The 16,896-nt window shown below is 42.8% G+C and overlaps 1 protein-coding gene across 1 annotated transcript in view; it reads right to left on the bottom strand.

Annotated features, from left to right (window-relative positions):
* Nucleotides 1-16,896, bottom strand: part of osbpl10b (oxysterol binding protein-like 10b) — a 61,562-nt gene that overhangs the window by 22,494 nt on the left and 22,172 nt on the right. The window contains exons 5-7 of the mRNA XM_071911996.2: nucleotides 14,488-14,580; nucleotides 13,493-13,640; nucleotides 11,708-11,835 (exon numbers count right to left, since the gene is read on the bottom strand). Of these exons, the coding sequence (XP_071768097.2) occupies nucleotides 11,708-11,835; nucleotides 13,493-13,640; nucleotides 14,488-14,580 (369 nt within the window). The remainder of the gene's footprint in view (nucleotides 1-11,707; nucleotides 11,836-13,492; nucleotides 13,641-14,487; nucleotides 14,581-16,896) is intronic.

Raw genomic sequence — 16,896 nt, 5'->3', positions numbered from 1 at the left:
CAGCTGCTCCTTATTCTCCAGTGTGCAACATGTTCATATGGCTTTACTACTACGTTTCGTGTGCGTTTGTTTTAAAGGGCAGCTCAATTATTTTTTTTCCTCCATCTGATTTTTTTTTTACCTTTATTCATCCAGGGAAAGTCAACTAAGCACGCTTGATCTTTTCCAGAGAGGCTCTGCTTCATAATTCCACAGTCCCACTACAGCCACAGTCTTCTACAGTCGGCCACTGAGCAGCTCCACTGGAGCAGCTGAAACTGGCTATAGGAATGAATCACTACTGTGTTATTATTGTGTTAGTTCTTTAACTTAAATGCTAACATCATTCATATTTAGATTAAGTGTTATGTGGCCTCAGGTGTGCGTTTATTTCAACCAATCAGAACAATAAGGACCAGGACTCTCTAAATGGTTTTACAAATTGTGATTATCAGGGAACCAGCACATGGATTCCAGTTTGACCAGAGCCATTACAGCACTCTCAGGTTAAAGAACCCATCTAACAATCACATGAGAAAAAAAATAGCCTTCAAATGTTCCCTTGTCACATTAACAATCAATGAGAAAGGGATTGCTTGAAATAAACATGCTGTGAAGTGTGAATGGATGTGTGCAGAGGAGAGGCCAGGTTCACACTTCAGGGGGAAGGAGAAAGGAAAATAGATCAGCTCTTATCTGGCGACCCTCTTCTCAGTGAGAACAAACACTCTCTGGCCTCTAAATTCTACACAAAGCTCTGCTGTTATTGCAGAAGTAAGTATTTAGTTTCAGTTCGGTATTTAATTAGACACAGAGGAAATAAAATTGTTGCTTCTCTCTTTCACTTCTCTCCTGAACTGCAGTCATAGTACAACAGTGTTTTTCAAACAGCTGGCCAGAATCCAAAGGTAGGCCAAGGATATTACTGTAAAGGTGCTATGTATAGCATTTTAAACATCAATATATAATTGACAAATCAACTGAGGTATTTGGTATAATTACCATAAACAAACGAGACCATGGACGAGATCTTTGATAGCTTCTAATTCCAGGATTTCGGCCTAAAAAAGTCAGTAACCTATTTAACAGATGAAAGTTTGCCAGTTTATCTATAGAATCTGTTCTGTTTTGCAAGATGTTTTTTCTTGAAAGTACTGTCCCTAAGAGAAACCGCTTGAAAACCGTGCATCACAGTATGTGGGGGAGAGTTCACTGGTTTCTACTGTAACATCAAAGCGTCTCCCAGACTTTACTGTTACACCCCACTGCAGACAGGTGATGTGGAGCTCGGCCTGTCCAGCCTCGTCCACATCAGGGAATCAAACCCACAGCTTCTTCATTCCTTCAAGGCTTACACCAGCCATTAGCAGCAGCATCACAGTGTAGGCATTTACCAAACGCACCTAATCTAGAGTGTGTGTGTGTGTGTGTGTGTGTGTGTGTGTGTGTGTGTGTGTATGTGTGTGTGTGTGTGTGTGAACCTCCATCCCCAGCCTCCTAATCCCTCTCATATCCCATGACCTGACTTTATTACCAGAAGCCTGATCAGCTGCACATGACTGACTGACTGACTGCCTGACTGACTAACTGACTGACTGACTGACTGACTAACTGACTGACTAACTGACTGACTGACTGACTAACTGACTGACTAACTGACTGACTGACTGACTAACTGACTGACTAACTGACTGACTGACTGACTAACTGACTGACTGACTGACTGACTGACTAACTGACTGACTAACTGACTGACTGACTGACTAACTGACTGACTGACTGACTGACTGACTGACTGACTGACTAACTGACTGACTGACTGACTGACTAACTGACTAACTGACTGACTGACTGACTAACTGACTGACTAACTGACTAACTGACTGACTGACTGACTGACTGACTGACTGACTAACTGACTAACTGACTGACTGACTGACTAACTGACTGACTGACTGACTAACTGACTGACTGACTGACTAACTGACTGACTAACTGACTAACTGACTGACTGACTGACTAACTGACTGACTGACTGACTAACTGACTGACTAACTGACTAACTGACTAACTGACTGACTAACTGACTAACTGACTGACTGACTGACTGACTGACTGACTGACTAACTGACTAACTGACTGACTGACTGACTAACTGACTGACTAACTGACTAACTGACTGACTGACTGACTAACTGACTGACTGACTGACTAACTGACTAACTGACTGACTGACTGACTAACTGACTGACTAACTGACTGACTGACTGACTGACTGACTGACTGGACCACAGTTTTGTGGAGTAGATACTGTAAATTTCTAAAAAAAAAAGTTTCCTGGAAAGAACTGCACAACTAGAAACTATTTGTTGTAGAAGAGACATAGGTTGATTTGGTAACCCAAGTCATTATTCATATAATTCTATATAGGAATAGAAATATCTGAATTATTTATCTTTTATTTATAACCTTGCATGAACACAGACATAAATAATAATGACTTGTAAAAACTAAAACAGACTGAAATTCTCATCTCTCACACAGATGAATCGTCTTACATTTACCATGTCTTGTATGTTCTACTGGTTATATTTTGTTCATTGTGAGTCCGAATTTGAACTTGATGATAAAATGAATCACATTTTTGTGTCACAGAGTAATAAAGCATAAGAATGCCTTATGTGTTATACAAAAATAATAAATAAATGAGCACAGACTGCCCAATCTGAACAGCCTGGTTGGAGAGGTGAGAGAGACAAAGGAGAAAAACAAAGGAAGATGGAAGACTTCAGTCAACTCATCATAATCCCCTCATATAATCCGCTCCCACCAGATGGATTCAGATTGGACTATTAATTCCTCATTCATTGTCATGGCAACCAGTATCTGATAAAATGAACTATGTGATGATATCTTCTCCAGATAACCACCCTGATGTCAGGCTGTACAAAGCAGTTTAGTATCGTTATGATGTCATGTAGCAAAACTGAGGTGTGTACTTCTTTGTGTGTGTGTGTGTGTGTGTGTGTGTGTGTGTGTGTGCACAAATCCACGTGTGCACTGCATATTACATTTCATGTCTTGTTAATGTGAGCGCTGACTTTTTGTTATTTTTGCATCCAGTTACCAGCATCACCATAAGGTTGGATCTTCACAGTAGACTTCACATTGCATTTGTGTCCCTGACAAATCAGTGGAGTGTGTGTGTGTGTGTGTGTGTGTGTAAGCTCCGATGTGTTATTACTATGAGCATATAAGAATGAACCTTCGCTCGTGCTTTTTGCGTGTGTGTGTTGCATGTTGGCGAGGGAGCGTGGAGGAGAGCGTCAGAGAGGAGAGGAAGCAGGAGTTTTTTTTAAAAGCTCTCCTCTAATGAATAATTAATGAGGTGGGCGGTCCTCAGGGAAGAGTTTAATGAGAGCGCTTATGAAGAAAGAGATGGAATATTCCATGTACTCACTCACAGCAGGAGGACAAGGGCTGTTCACTCTCACTGAACACAGCGTGGTGTGTGTGTGTGTGTGTGTGTGTGTGTGTGTGGTGAGGAAGGGGTTATTCATTGAGGAAACTTCACAGTAACATCACTACCAGCAGCATTACTATAAGAATCCCTGTCCTGGTAGCCTAAAGGCAAAAGAGGACAGTTTGCAGTTAGAAGCAAGTTTGGCACCAGAGAGTTGATGTTTCAGATGCCGAGCATGCTGGGAAAATTTGGAAAGGAGAAGTGAATGCTGTGCGGGCAATCCTTCTTTTGGGTGTTGGGTATTTACCAGGTAAATACATGGTAAGAATAGCAAATTGCCAAATAATTACAGTAGGTGATGTATGTGTGTGTGTGTGTGCGTGTGTGTGTGTGGTTACACTATGGCTCCCCTCTGGTTTTGTCCTACAGAAGAAGCTCCTGGTCCTCTCCCTGCTGCAGCAGAATATATATTACTACACATCCTGAGATCAGACCAGCTGTTTGTCATATTTCAGATGTGATTTATACGGCGTAAAAAGGGGAGAATGAAAAGAAAAAGAAAAATTACTAAGTAATTGAAAAATGTGGATAGATGTCATCGAGGGAGACGAGGATCCTGTTAATCACAGTAAAGTTGAAGTCTAGTGTAGTCACTTTACGTTTCAAAATTTAGTAATGGTTACTGTGTGGTAAATTTCATGCTGGAATTTTTCCCTGTCGGTGTGAAGCGTTCATATCACTTCCTTCCCACACATCAAAGAAAGGAAAAAACCTTTCTTTCACAGTCACTCTAAATATTATGTATTTACCAGGTAATTTACTATTGTTTCCAAGTATTTACCTGATAAATACCTTGTATTTAGGGTGACTGTAGAAGGAAAAAGCGACCTGGCACTGCCTTGACCACAGTACAACAGTGATTGTACTGTGCAAGAATGTGTGTGAGTGTGAGTGTGAGAATGTGTGCAAAGCTCCCAGGCAAACCAAGGTTATATAATATACTACACTAATACTAGAATCATAAAACTGCTGTTAGGTGGTCTAATTGTCCAAAAGCATCTAAATAATATTATCTTTGTCACATTGTAAGCACTGGCTTAACACTGAACACTGTGTAGAGCTGAGACTGGGATGGAACAGATAATGTAAACCTGCAGTGAATATGGCTGAACTGGCTGCTCACTCTACAGTACATACAGTCTGTTCTGTATAATGAGCCCCATATGAACGTTTTAAAGCACTGCCCTACTGAACGCAGCTCATACACAGAACACACCTGCTCCCTGTTCACTCTGCTGTATTATACAGTTCAGCGCTTCACACTGGCTTGCCTCTGAAAAGAGAATACCACTTAATTGAAGAATTCATATAGTATACTGTATAGTCTTGTTACGGAAAGTGTAATACATATTTTTGAACACTAACAATTGTCTTCCAAAGCCAAGAAACTGGACATTCTCCACAGACAATGATCCAAAAACATCAAGTACACTTGAGTTTTTATACCCAAATGAGCTTGTCTATATAGCAGTATAATGGAACCAGAAAAAAATCTCATATTCCCAGAAAGTCATCCGTCATCCTTGTTACTTTCATTGCCATCTTGTCCGTAACAACTGTCAGTGGAGCTGTGCATCTGTATTACATCACAAATTAGGGGGCAGAGATAAACCTTCTTCTCTTCTTTGAAGTAATGGGAAACATTTGTATGAATTCACTTTCAGCACATAAACTTAACATTCAAGGGACATAGTGATCACATATTTCAGTCCTGAAAATCATTGGTATTCCCCTTTAAAGTCGGGATAATTCCTGTCTGTTCACATGATATCAGATGATATGTCAGATGATTCTCATCATTAAATGCTAAATGAATGGGAGCTATAGAGGCAACTGCAACATGTTTAAATATTAAATTAGCAACAACACTTAACATTGCTCACTGCAGTGACACAACATTAAAGGCTGTGGTGGTTGTGGTTCAGTGGTTTGGACCGAGCCAAACCACTGAAAACATCAAAAATGCATCGGCATCAAACTGTTTCTGTTCGATTCCTGAAGAAACTATTTCTGAAGATCAGCTATAGGCCAAAACACAATTGACTGACTGACTGCTCCGCTTCCCATTCACTTTGAAATACTGACCCACTGTGTGTAGGTCTAACTGTGTATTGCTAAACTGGGACATATTGAGAGATTTTTCCTATATCCTTTATCCTATGATCACATGGGTAGTTATATACCTCACTGACACTGACAATACAGCAGCAGGCCGGTGTGTGTGCAGCTTGTTGGCAGCAGCCGGCCCCGGGTGTGTTCCGATGAAGAACAAAAGGATCATTAAGTAAACTCTGAGAGAATATCGCTGGCTGTTTTCTTGTTTTCCTGATGAGAGCGAGGCACATAGGGCCCTGGAGAACGAGCCCGCTCTGACTGTCACACTCCGCCGCCTCCTGCGACAGACAGCTGCGCTATCCAACACCTAACGCTCTCAAAAAATGTCATTAAAGATGTTTTTCCTCCGCTGAGTGACAGACAGCATCACCCTGACGGCCTCCTCTCCTCTGACAATAGTCTGTTTACAGCCCGTTTGCGCAGGAGCGGCCTCCGTACCCAGCGGTGTAGAAACTGTGTCAGCCGGGCGTATCGGGATCCCAAGCTGTCGTCGTCGTGTACCTGATTTAAAATATACATCAAGGCGTCATCTCAGTGATCTACCTTGATTAGAAACAGAGAATCCCATCTGCAAAATGGTGAACAACAAAGTGAATAGAAGTACTGAGAGATAGTTAAGTGTGTAAGATTGTACTGTAATTGTGTATCTTGTGTATGATCTCAATGCCATTTACACTTGTTATGTGGCGCCCTCTGCTGTTGGAGGTGAACAGTGCAGCGGGAATGAAATGATGAAGATACAGGAGAAAGAGGAGAGTGACGGAGAGGAAGGCACTGAGATGAGAAAATTCTGTCTGTTTCTCACACACACACACACACCTAATTTTCGCTCTGTTCCTCTCTACCTCATTTTCACTCTGTTCCTCTCTTTCTGTTTCCCCGTCTCACCACTTTGCTCTGGGTCTGCAGGTGGTCTGAATGCAGTTGGTTTACATCTCTCTCTCTCTCTCTCTCTCTCGCTCTCTCTCTCCTATCCCGCCGTAATAAAGCATGGCCCTCTCTCTTCCTAACTGGTATTTACTGCCTGGTTAATGGTGGCGGCAGGCTTTTGTACAGCTGCTCTTTACTGCCTCTGTCCTCCACGCAGAGAAATCACAGAGCCATGGAGATATGGCAGGCGGCGAGGGCTAATGGTCCTCTCTGTTTGTTTTACCAGGGGCTGCGAGCACCGAGCGCGGTTGTAAAACAGCCTAACAATGCCTGCTTTATCGCTGCGTGCAACACGACAACAGCTTATAAATTAGAACTCGTAAACCAATGTGGTATTTCTCTCCGATTTAGCATTACATGCAGGGTATAAATGGATACCCGGCCTAAAGGCTGTTGCATTAATTTAAATATGTGGGAGAAAATCATGATCATATTGAAGTTTCTGTCGAGGCCCATTCCTCTAGCACAGGTCAGAAGAGGTCACTTCATTTGGAATAAGATTAAATGGCTCCTATTTACATATTTTCGACTGCAAGTAAATACAGTGGATGTTGTGTTTGTGTCACAGTAGCCTGGCACTGACTCTATGCTAATCAGGATGTAATTGCTGAGGGAGAACAGTGCCTGGGTCCATGAAGTGAATAAATGCCATGTGGTGTCAATCAGAGACAGTGAGGGAAATTAACAGCCTGTCATCCTGGAGAAATATCCTCCTGGAGAGCGTGGAAATACAGAGGAGAGTGGGAGAGGAGTGTAAATCAGGAATGAAAAAAGGGAAAAGACAAACCGTCATTCATTCGTTTCCATGTACTGGAAGTGTGTGTGTGTCTATGCATTTGTGTGCCACTTATTTTAAGACTTATTTAACCAGGCAAGCTGACAAGAAACACATTCTTATTTACTGCAATGGCTTAGAGGAGTGGAGGGTCTCTCACATACACACACACACACACACACACTGTCACACACACAGATGTTTGTGACAGTGAGTATACCTGATGATATTTGCATGTGAATCATCAATATCACCACATTCTCACACACACACACTACACATGCATTTACACCAGATTTACACATGCATGCATGCACATACACACACACACACTGTACTCATATATGCATGTGCATGTATGTGGGTACATGCATGCATTTGTCCACGATCTAAATTCTCATGCAAACACAACATATGATGCATTAGTTCAGAAGCAGCACATATAAACATTAGAAATCACTACAGAAACATAAAAACCAGAAACACTGAAACCAAACAAAGTGACATGAACACACATAGACACACATGGAGATGGCTGCATGAATACCAAAATTATTGGTCTAATCGCTCCATTGTATTTTGATACACTGGATCTTTGATATGATATATTTTACAGCCCCTTTGGCAGCCTTGTAGAGCATCTTGTAAAGCATCTTTGGATTGAAATGCATTAATATAAAGAGACAGACAGACAGAAGGAGACAGATGGAAACAGAAAAAGTGGGGGTAAGCGGACAGAAGGATACTGAGAGAAAGAAGAGAGGGAAGAGAGGGGCAGAGAGAGAGAGAGAGAGGCATAACAGGCATCAATATTTCACCCAGGCCATCTCTGGTCCGAGGACTCGGATTGATGGAGCTCATTACGAGAGAGAGAGAGAGAGAGAGAGAGAGAGAGAGAGAGAGAGAGAGAGAGAGAAAAAAGAGAGAGAGAGAGAGAGAGAGAGAGAGAGAGAGAGAAATTCACAAACTGAGGGGAGGTAGAGGGACGGAGAGGGAAAAGATGGGGGCAGTAAATGGACCATCAGCATATTTCACTGTCTGCATTACCCCAGCTACCAGCCCAACACACACACACACACACACACACACACACACACACACAAACGCACACATAAGAACATATGCTCTATTTCTCTCTTTCTCTCTCCCTGTCTCACGTTTTCTCTCTCTCTTGCACACACACACAGACACACATACACAGCAATATATCTAAGTGTACACTATTGGATACAACCACTTTATCCCAACAGGCAGTCTGTTAGTGAGTAATGCTGCCTGTCTGGTAATGTAGACTGAGAGGTGCCTGGAACCTGTAATCTCATTGATTAAGTCAATCAATGGTGTGGGAGTGGAGCGCCCTACTGTTCTTTTAAGTGAGTAAATACAGTGAAAAGCACAAGTATCAGGACTGTGTGTGCTGTAGACACCATAATGTTATATATAGTACACATAAAAAGATGATTATGAGGCAAAACATCACATTATGGGTGTTTTTGGGTCCCCATGTTATACCGAAGAGCAATACCATTAAAGAAGAATTCACCGTATATGGATAAGAACTGAGAAATGTCTCTGGGGCTTCTGGTTTAACAGGATAAACACAACAATACATTTATTTATAACCTTTATTGAACACATATGCTGTTTTCCAGCAATGCCCTGCTTTATTCATTCACTTCAGCACATTCACACATCGACAGCAGTAATTGATGGAGAGGAGAGTGTTGCTCATTCTCTTTCCCCACCTACATTTCTCCAGCCGGTCCGGAGATTCGACCCCTTGGTCGTAAGCCCGCTTGTCTAACCTCTAGACCGCGGCTGCCGCAAAACAAGCATGTGTGAGCAGCTTCATCCTAATGTGCTCCCTGCTTGCTGTGTGACTGCTGTGTGTGTTTCACCTGCCCAAAAACACTCATCCCTAACCTGCTCTGTACTCATACCCACTGGACTGTGTTTTCATCCTCTGCTATAGTTTTACTTAAAGGTGCTATGTGTAGCATTTTTAAACACCAATGTATCATTGTCAATAGGGGTACACAGATTGATCAGCCACCGTTCATATTCGGCCAATAAACGGTCTAAATAGGTCATCACTGATCAGCCAATCACCGTGTCAACTGCCAATCAAAACAAAAACATCCAAATTGCAGGAAAGCAGTCAAATGTATGCTATAAAAAGTCTGCAGAGCATTAGTAGTGTAGGCATGTCGTCCACTGCCAGTTCATTTCTGATGTTGCGTTTAAATCGCAGTCTTAAGTCGCATCTGTTAAACACAGTGCTATATTGCAATCTTAATATTTATGCTTGTTGTGTACGTTTACATGATGTGCTGTTGTTAGTAAGAGGTTGTTTGGATCTGTGATTGGATCGGGGATCGGCCAATCACACTGTTAAAGAAACTTGGCAGTCAGAATCTCCCCCAGGAAACCTGATCAGTGCATCCCTAATTGCCAAATTAATTGTGATACCTTGGTACAAACAAATGAGACCATGGTCGAGAGGATTGTTAGCCTCCAAGATTGCATTATTCATAAACCCTGTTGCTTCCGGTTACAAAGAGGACATTGCTACTTGCCCCCTCTCCCCGGCATCACTCTGCATGCGTTTGTTTTCTATTTCACTTTACTGACGAGGATAAACATGTTGGAAGTGATTTTTCCACAGGCATTTCACTCTTTCTACCATCTGACATTACAAGAAACTCTGAAAGATTTAGCTCTGTTTGCATTGGAAGAACAGCGCCCTCTTCCTGTTTTGTGCCGTAAAGCAATCCATCAGCTTTCCCACCAAATCTGACCTGGTGGTAAGTAACCAATGTAAAATGCAGTGTAGAGGCTGTCAGTGTTCTCAGTGATGGACTCGTGTGTTTACAGTAATTATACTAATGTCTAAAAATTAATGCAGTAATGATTTCTTGATGTTAAAATGCTACGCACTGCACCTTTAAACTATGGATCGGGAGCCAAAATAGGTCAGGTCTCACAGCAGCAGCACCAATGTTATGGCCCCAGACAAGCTAATGCACAGAGAAGACCGACAAGTCAGTTAGCTCAAACATGGAGAGGAACGGAGATAAGACAAAAGTAGGAGAGAACAGGAGTAGAAAAGTGGGAAACTTTCCCCCCACAGGGTATTGGCTGTGTCTGACTCACACATACCCTTACACATGAACACACACACACACACACACACACACACACACACACACACACACACACACACACATACACTGGTGTATGACTCAGTATAATCCAGGAGGAGCAGTCAAACTACAGGGGAGCTAATTAGGAGACTTCCAGCCATCCTACACTGCCCATTTGACAGGCGAGAACACTTTCATTTTCTCTCTCTCTCTCTCTCTTTCTCCCTCTCTCTCATACCAACTTTCTTCATCTCTCTCTCCTCCTGTCCACATTGTTTTACAAAGTCTGTGGGAAGATAAAAGCGGGTCGCTCAAATTGTTTGGGGAAAATTTGTATTAGGACCGCCATATAAAACGATTCCAACTGACATTTCTAGCTTTGAGTAAAACACTCGAAACACCATTACGACTTATGACTCTCTCTGTCTCTCTCTCTCTCTCTGTCTCTCTCTCGCTCTCTCTCCCTCTCTCTCTCTCTCTCTCTCTCTCTCTCTCCCTCTCTCTTCCTCTGTCTCAGCTGCTGTCTCTAACACAACCACAGCCCCAGGGCTCCACCAGTCAGCGTTGAAAGCTACACCAGCTCCCTGCAGGGCGATTCAGCCGAACACCACCGCTTCCTCTCTCTCTGTGTTCGCAGACGGGCTTCATCCCTCTGAACCGCTTCCAGTCAGGTCGTTCACATAAAGCTCCACACCCAGGTTCATCCTTTGTCCTCCGCTACCGACCGATTACAAGGGAGGAAATGTAAAGGGAACGGTTTCATATACGCACAGAAGAACTCTAAGCTTTTACAGAAAGTCACGGTAAAACCACGGGAACCACGGGAAGAAGTGTATACCAAACTCTGGGGAGAAAAAGACCAAAAGGACGACACCTTAAACACACAATATTTTTATATTTGGCGCCCTGAAATCCCACCCACGTCAATTCACATAAAGTGTTGATGAGTCACCGGTGAACAGAATGTGAATCACAGCGAACGGCATCACATCCCAGCTTCGACAGCCTCAGCTTGGATCTCACCCACGCCAATTAGCATTAACATTTCAAGCAGCTGCACTAGCAATTTGTATTCTCTGATGCTACCAACACCTCCAAAACAAGCTTCACATAACAATAACAAATAACAAACACGCTGCATTCATCTTTGTCGTGCCGTCCCCCGCGTATTGACTTGCCATAACGGGATGTAAATATAGCAGAATGAATAAGGGGAAGGTGTAATAAAGTAGCTTGAATTACCTCGGTGCTGAGCTCCTGGTCCTTGTGTCTTTGAGTGGAGGAAGGTGAGGGAGAGGAGGAGAGAGGCGACACCCCTCCATTTTTCACCTGCTTCTCAGAGGGAGACCTGGACCAGCCGGTTGGACTGTCTGGAGCGAGGAGAAAACACGACAGCCATCAGAACAAATAAGACCCTTATTTCAGCACCCTGCGTCCCAACTTTTCTCAAGCATGAGAAAAGTTGGGACTTGTATGATTTCTACATTGGTTGGCTGTATACTGACCAGTAGTGCTGAGTAATATTTGTGCTGACAAAGCATTGACCCACACCTGACCCTATTTGACTACTCTTTTAAACTGCCTTGACACAGTTTTATACATTAACACAGTATGATTGCTGCACTTATTTTATCAAATCGAATATAAAATTCAACCCAAAATATGACCTGAACTCAGCATGAACAAGCAAAATATTTAAAAAATCACCCTGAACTGCCTGACTCACCGGTAAAGCCAGAATCAAAGGGGTTTGGGTTAATCTGTAACAAGGAGCATTTTGATGACTAGTACAGAGTCAAAAGCATATGACCTTGGATACTGAGCCAAAGTTGGACTCTTTGCTGCAATAGACTTCACATTGGCTCAAAAATATCCATCCTGGCTTTAGGCCAATATCCCAGCACTTACATTTTGACTATACTTCATACAGCCAGCACAGAACTCACTAATGTGCAGTGGTTACTGCAGGGTGTGAGAGGAGGAGGAGAGGCAATTTCATCCCCACAAAACACTGCATCCTGCTAACAATAGACTCAGTGAAAAAGCGAGGAAAAAAAAAAAAAAAAAAAAAAAAACACCCTCTTGTTAAATTGGGACAAATTACACAGTGGGTTGCGAGAACAACAGAATGCTTCAGAACTCACTATAATGGGTTATATTACACAAACAGTATAAAAGCAAGAGAAATGAGAGTCGTGTTCAGTAATTTGTCAGCTCTGCTCTCGCTGTATCAGTTTGGGAAGCAAACACCAGTCAGTGTTACACAGAGGGTATTTTAAAAAGCTTCTGCAATTCCTGCTCCACAGTCTTTCATTTCTGGGCTGCTGGGCTGTAAGCGTGTTGGCTGTGCTATAGGCAGCCAACAAGGTTGTGTGTGTGTGTGTGTGTATGTGTGTGAAAGAGAGTGAAAGAGTGAAAGTGAGAGAGGGAGGGAGGGAGGGATGGAGGGGGAGAGAGAAAGAAATGGAGAGAAAACAGAGATCAGAGATGAGACTAATGTGAAACTGAAATTCCATTACTTTTCCATGACTTTCCATAACTAAAAATTTTGTTCCGGGAGAGTGTCCCATGTGTAAAATTCCTTGACAATACATGAGTTCCCCAGAGAATTTATCAAATCCCAAGACTTTCCCTTTCCCTGTCCTCTAATTCTATAATATTCCAGAAATCAAAAAAAGGACCAATGGAAACTCTGGAGAGTGGAGTGAGAGAAAAGACAAGATGAAAACAGTCCTGACTGAGCTCATCCGTCCATCTATCCCTTCATCCACTGATCATTCCCACATTACTAACCCTCATTCAGCTCACCAGCATGTGCGCTGGCCTGACTGTGACTCTGGGTCTGGATGTGGTTGTGTCCGCTGTGGCTGCTGTGTTTGGGGCTGGGGCTTTGGCTCCAGGGCCTGACGCCGCCCGCCTCCACCTGGTTCACACCGGAGCCGCCGCGCTGGCTCCACGACTTGATTCTTTCGCTGGGAGCCGCCTGATTCAAAGCAGCGGGGTTGTGGCTGGGGCTGGGGCTGGGACTGGGGCTGGGGACGTGGTTCTGGTTCTGGTTCTGGTTCTGGTTCAGGTTCTGGTTGAGGGCCTGGCTGACGTTGTGCTGCAGCATGCTGAGGCACTCGCCCAGGCAGCTGAGAGTGGCTGCAGAGGTGGCTTTTAAAAGCAGCAGGTCCTGGAGCAAAGGGGAAGAGGGAGAGGACGAGGAAGCAAGAGAAAGAAAGGAGGCGAGGAAGAGGAAAAAGGAGGAGGAAGAGGAGGAGGAGAAGGAGGAGGGGAGAAGATGAGGAAGAGCAGGAAGAGGGGAGCAGCCTAAGATGTTCCCAGTTTCACCAGGGGGATCATTAAAGTTTCATCTTATTTCATGTTAAAAAAAGAAAGGCTCATGTCTGAGGCAAGCCTAAAAGTATTTCTAAAAGAAAAAAAGCATGCTTTTTACATGTTTTCTTTTTTTTATTTAACCCATTAATTCCACTGAGAGTAGAGCTTGCCAAAAAAGCAACACCAAAGACATTAAAAAACACCAAGAGCACTCCTCATGTATATTTTAAAAAGCATTGATCGGAACTGAGTGAGTGGAATGAGAGATTCTAATATGAGATTTTCTTGTAGATGATAATGCAGAAAATTGAAGGAAGGTTTTATCTCTTTGCCCTGATGAATGAATATGTATGTATCATATGTATATATCATGTATATGTATATATAGTTTTATATATATTGGGTATTTATAAGTATGCATACATAATGGCTTTTTTTTAACATATTGTTGAAAAAAAAAAAGTAACTTTACTATTTTTGATTAGTAAGACAATTTGATCAGGTTGTAGCCTACTCTAAGTATCTTGTTGTCCATTGTCAGATGCCTGAAATTCTTGATTGATTGTAGACTTAAGATTGAGTTTAATTGTTTGTGGATGGTGTGACTGTGATTATTTTGATGATTATGGAGGTTATACGGCTGCAAAACATTTGTAATCAGTGACTTAGATTATTCTACTCTTTCTGAATGGTGAGTTTACCTCATCCAGAGAGGACAGGGGTCCTCCTCGGGGGGGCAGGGACTCGATGGAGTTGACCAGGTTCTTCTGCTGGCCTTCAGCCTGGCTCATCACCTACACAGGGACAGACAGAGAGAAAGAGGGAGAGGATTGGAATTTGAAGTTCATGACAAAACTTTTTTCTCGCCTATGATCACATTTAATCCTAAAATCCTTGTATCTCCCAAACACACACACACACACACACACACACACACACACACACACACGCACACAAACACGCACCCTAATCACACAAAATCATCCCATCCGGAAATCACTGATGAAAATCCTGTCTTGTACTCTGTCAACCAAGCTGTAATCAATGTCCATTCTCTGAAGTCAGGGGAAATCCCAGCAGGCAGATTACATGCTGCTTCATGTGAGTGAAAGGCCGAGTTCATCAGAGCAGTAAAAAAAAAAAAAACATTACCCACACCCACTTGATATGCACTTATTTTGAATGGAGAGAGAGAAGGGAAGCTGAGGGAGGACAAAAGAAGAGAAAGAAGTAAGTGTGAGAGAGAGGACAGTGTGTGAGAAAGCAGTATCACTGTTGAACTGGATGATGAACAAAGGGAGAGAGAAGGATGAGAGAGAGAGAGAGTGAGAGAGAGAGAGAGAGAGAGAGAGAGAGAGAGAGAGAGAGAGAGAGAGAGAGAGAGAGAGAGAGAGAGAGAGAGAGAGAGAGAAAGAAAGTATGTTCTCACCCTCCTCCTCTCTGACTCATGGAGGTAATTATAACTGACACCACTACTGCAGATCAGAGCCACTGGGACATCACGGCTTATTTAAGGCACCTGTGAGACTCAAATGTCTATCTCTCTCACACACACATACTGCACACACACACACACACACACACACACACACACATTTGGATTACTGTACTTGTGAAGACCTTCACTGACTACATTCATCCCTCAACCCCTAACCCTAAACTAGTTCTTTTGTGATGTTGTACCCACTTTCCCTGAACCTACCTCATCCACTTCTAGTTCAGTTAGTGATTTCCTACATTTCCCAGAAAGCCTTTCTGCTGTCTCTTCTACCAACGTCAGTGTAAACTGGTGAGTCTAGAAAGAAGTCCTTGCACTTTGATTCTGAGGGACTGACACCAAAACCTGATGTTTACCCTTGATGTTTTAGATAGCAGATTTTTTTTTCCTATTAAAAACCATTGTAGCTGCACTGGAAATATCTTGACATGACATCAAGTAATCTATGTTTGGTCAATTATCTGTGGGAATAAAGAAAATACACCACCAAACAACAAAATGGATCCAGAAATGCAAGGTACATCACCAATAGCTGTTTTTTTTAACAGCGTTAAAGTGCTATAGGGTGGAGTTTTCCTTTAATGCCAATTTACCCTTACCTAAACCTAGTCCCAATTTTCACTTTGACCTTAAATCCAAGTCCTAACCTTTAACCAGCCCCTTAAAGAAGTGAGGATTTCCTTCATCTTTCTATCCTTGTTCCTCTTAAATACAGAAACACAATATCACACTCATGCACACAGAGTATATCTACGTTTCTCTTTATCTCTCTTGCACGCACAACACCCTTGCTTATATGCAAACACACATACACACACATACAGATTCTAAGCATGTCTCTCTTTGTCTCACACACATAAACATGCACACACACACACACACACACACACACACACACACACACACACACACCAGTCAGATCGTGCCTCTCTCACATGTGCCGCTCTCAGGGGAGGGTGAGTCATCAGCGCTCGACGGCTCGATAGCGAGAGAAGAGTTTGCACAAGACACAATGCTATTACAGTCGTACACACATACAAACACACACACACACACACACACACACACGGGCCCCGGCTGCTGTGTGATCTCACACTGCCGTCATCATTAGCAGTTACACCTGCTTACATTTGGAAACATCATTCATCTCTCTGGCTGTGAGGGGAAAGTAATGGAAAGAAATGGAGTTCACATGGAGAGAGAGAGAGTTACCAGGCTCTGGCCTCATCAGTTCAATTTGTGTGTGTGTGTGTGTGGCTCCCATCAGGGAACAGCGATGCTAGACTACACACAGAATTACAATCCATTCCCTCTGCTTCTACGAGCCTACGCCCCACTGGAAATAATTTCCTGTCCTTTTCTTTTCTTTTCCCTTTCCCTCATTACCAGCCTCGTAAGTGGAAATTGATAAACTGAGCTGCAGTATTGTTGTTCTGTAGCGGGGAAGTTGTTCAGTGGCTGCATACAATGAGTTTTGTTAGAGCACAATTGTCTACTCCTACAGTTAGTCACTGTCACATTGAGCTGAATGACTGTCTGCACCCAATGCTGAATTGTAAACTCATATTTACCCAACTGATAATACAGCTATCGCCATTGCAGACATGGCACT

The sequence above is a fragment of the Centroberyx gerrardi genome, chromosome 12, assembly GCF_048128805.1.
Source record: "Centroberyx gerrardi isolate f3 chromosome 12, fCenGer3.hap1.cur.20231027, whole genome shotgun sequence".
NCBI classification, from domain to species: domain Eukaryota; kingdom Metazoa; phylum Chordata; class Actinopteri; order Beryciformes; family Berycidae; genus Centroberyx; species Centroberyx gerrardi.
This window is presented reverse-complemented; position numbering and strand designations above follow the sequence as displayed.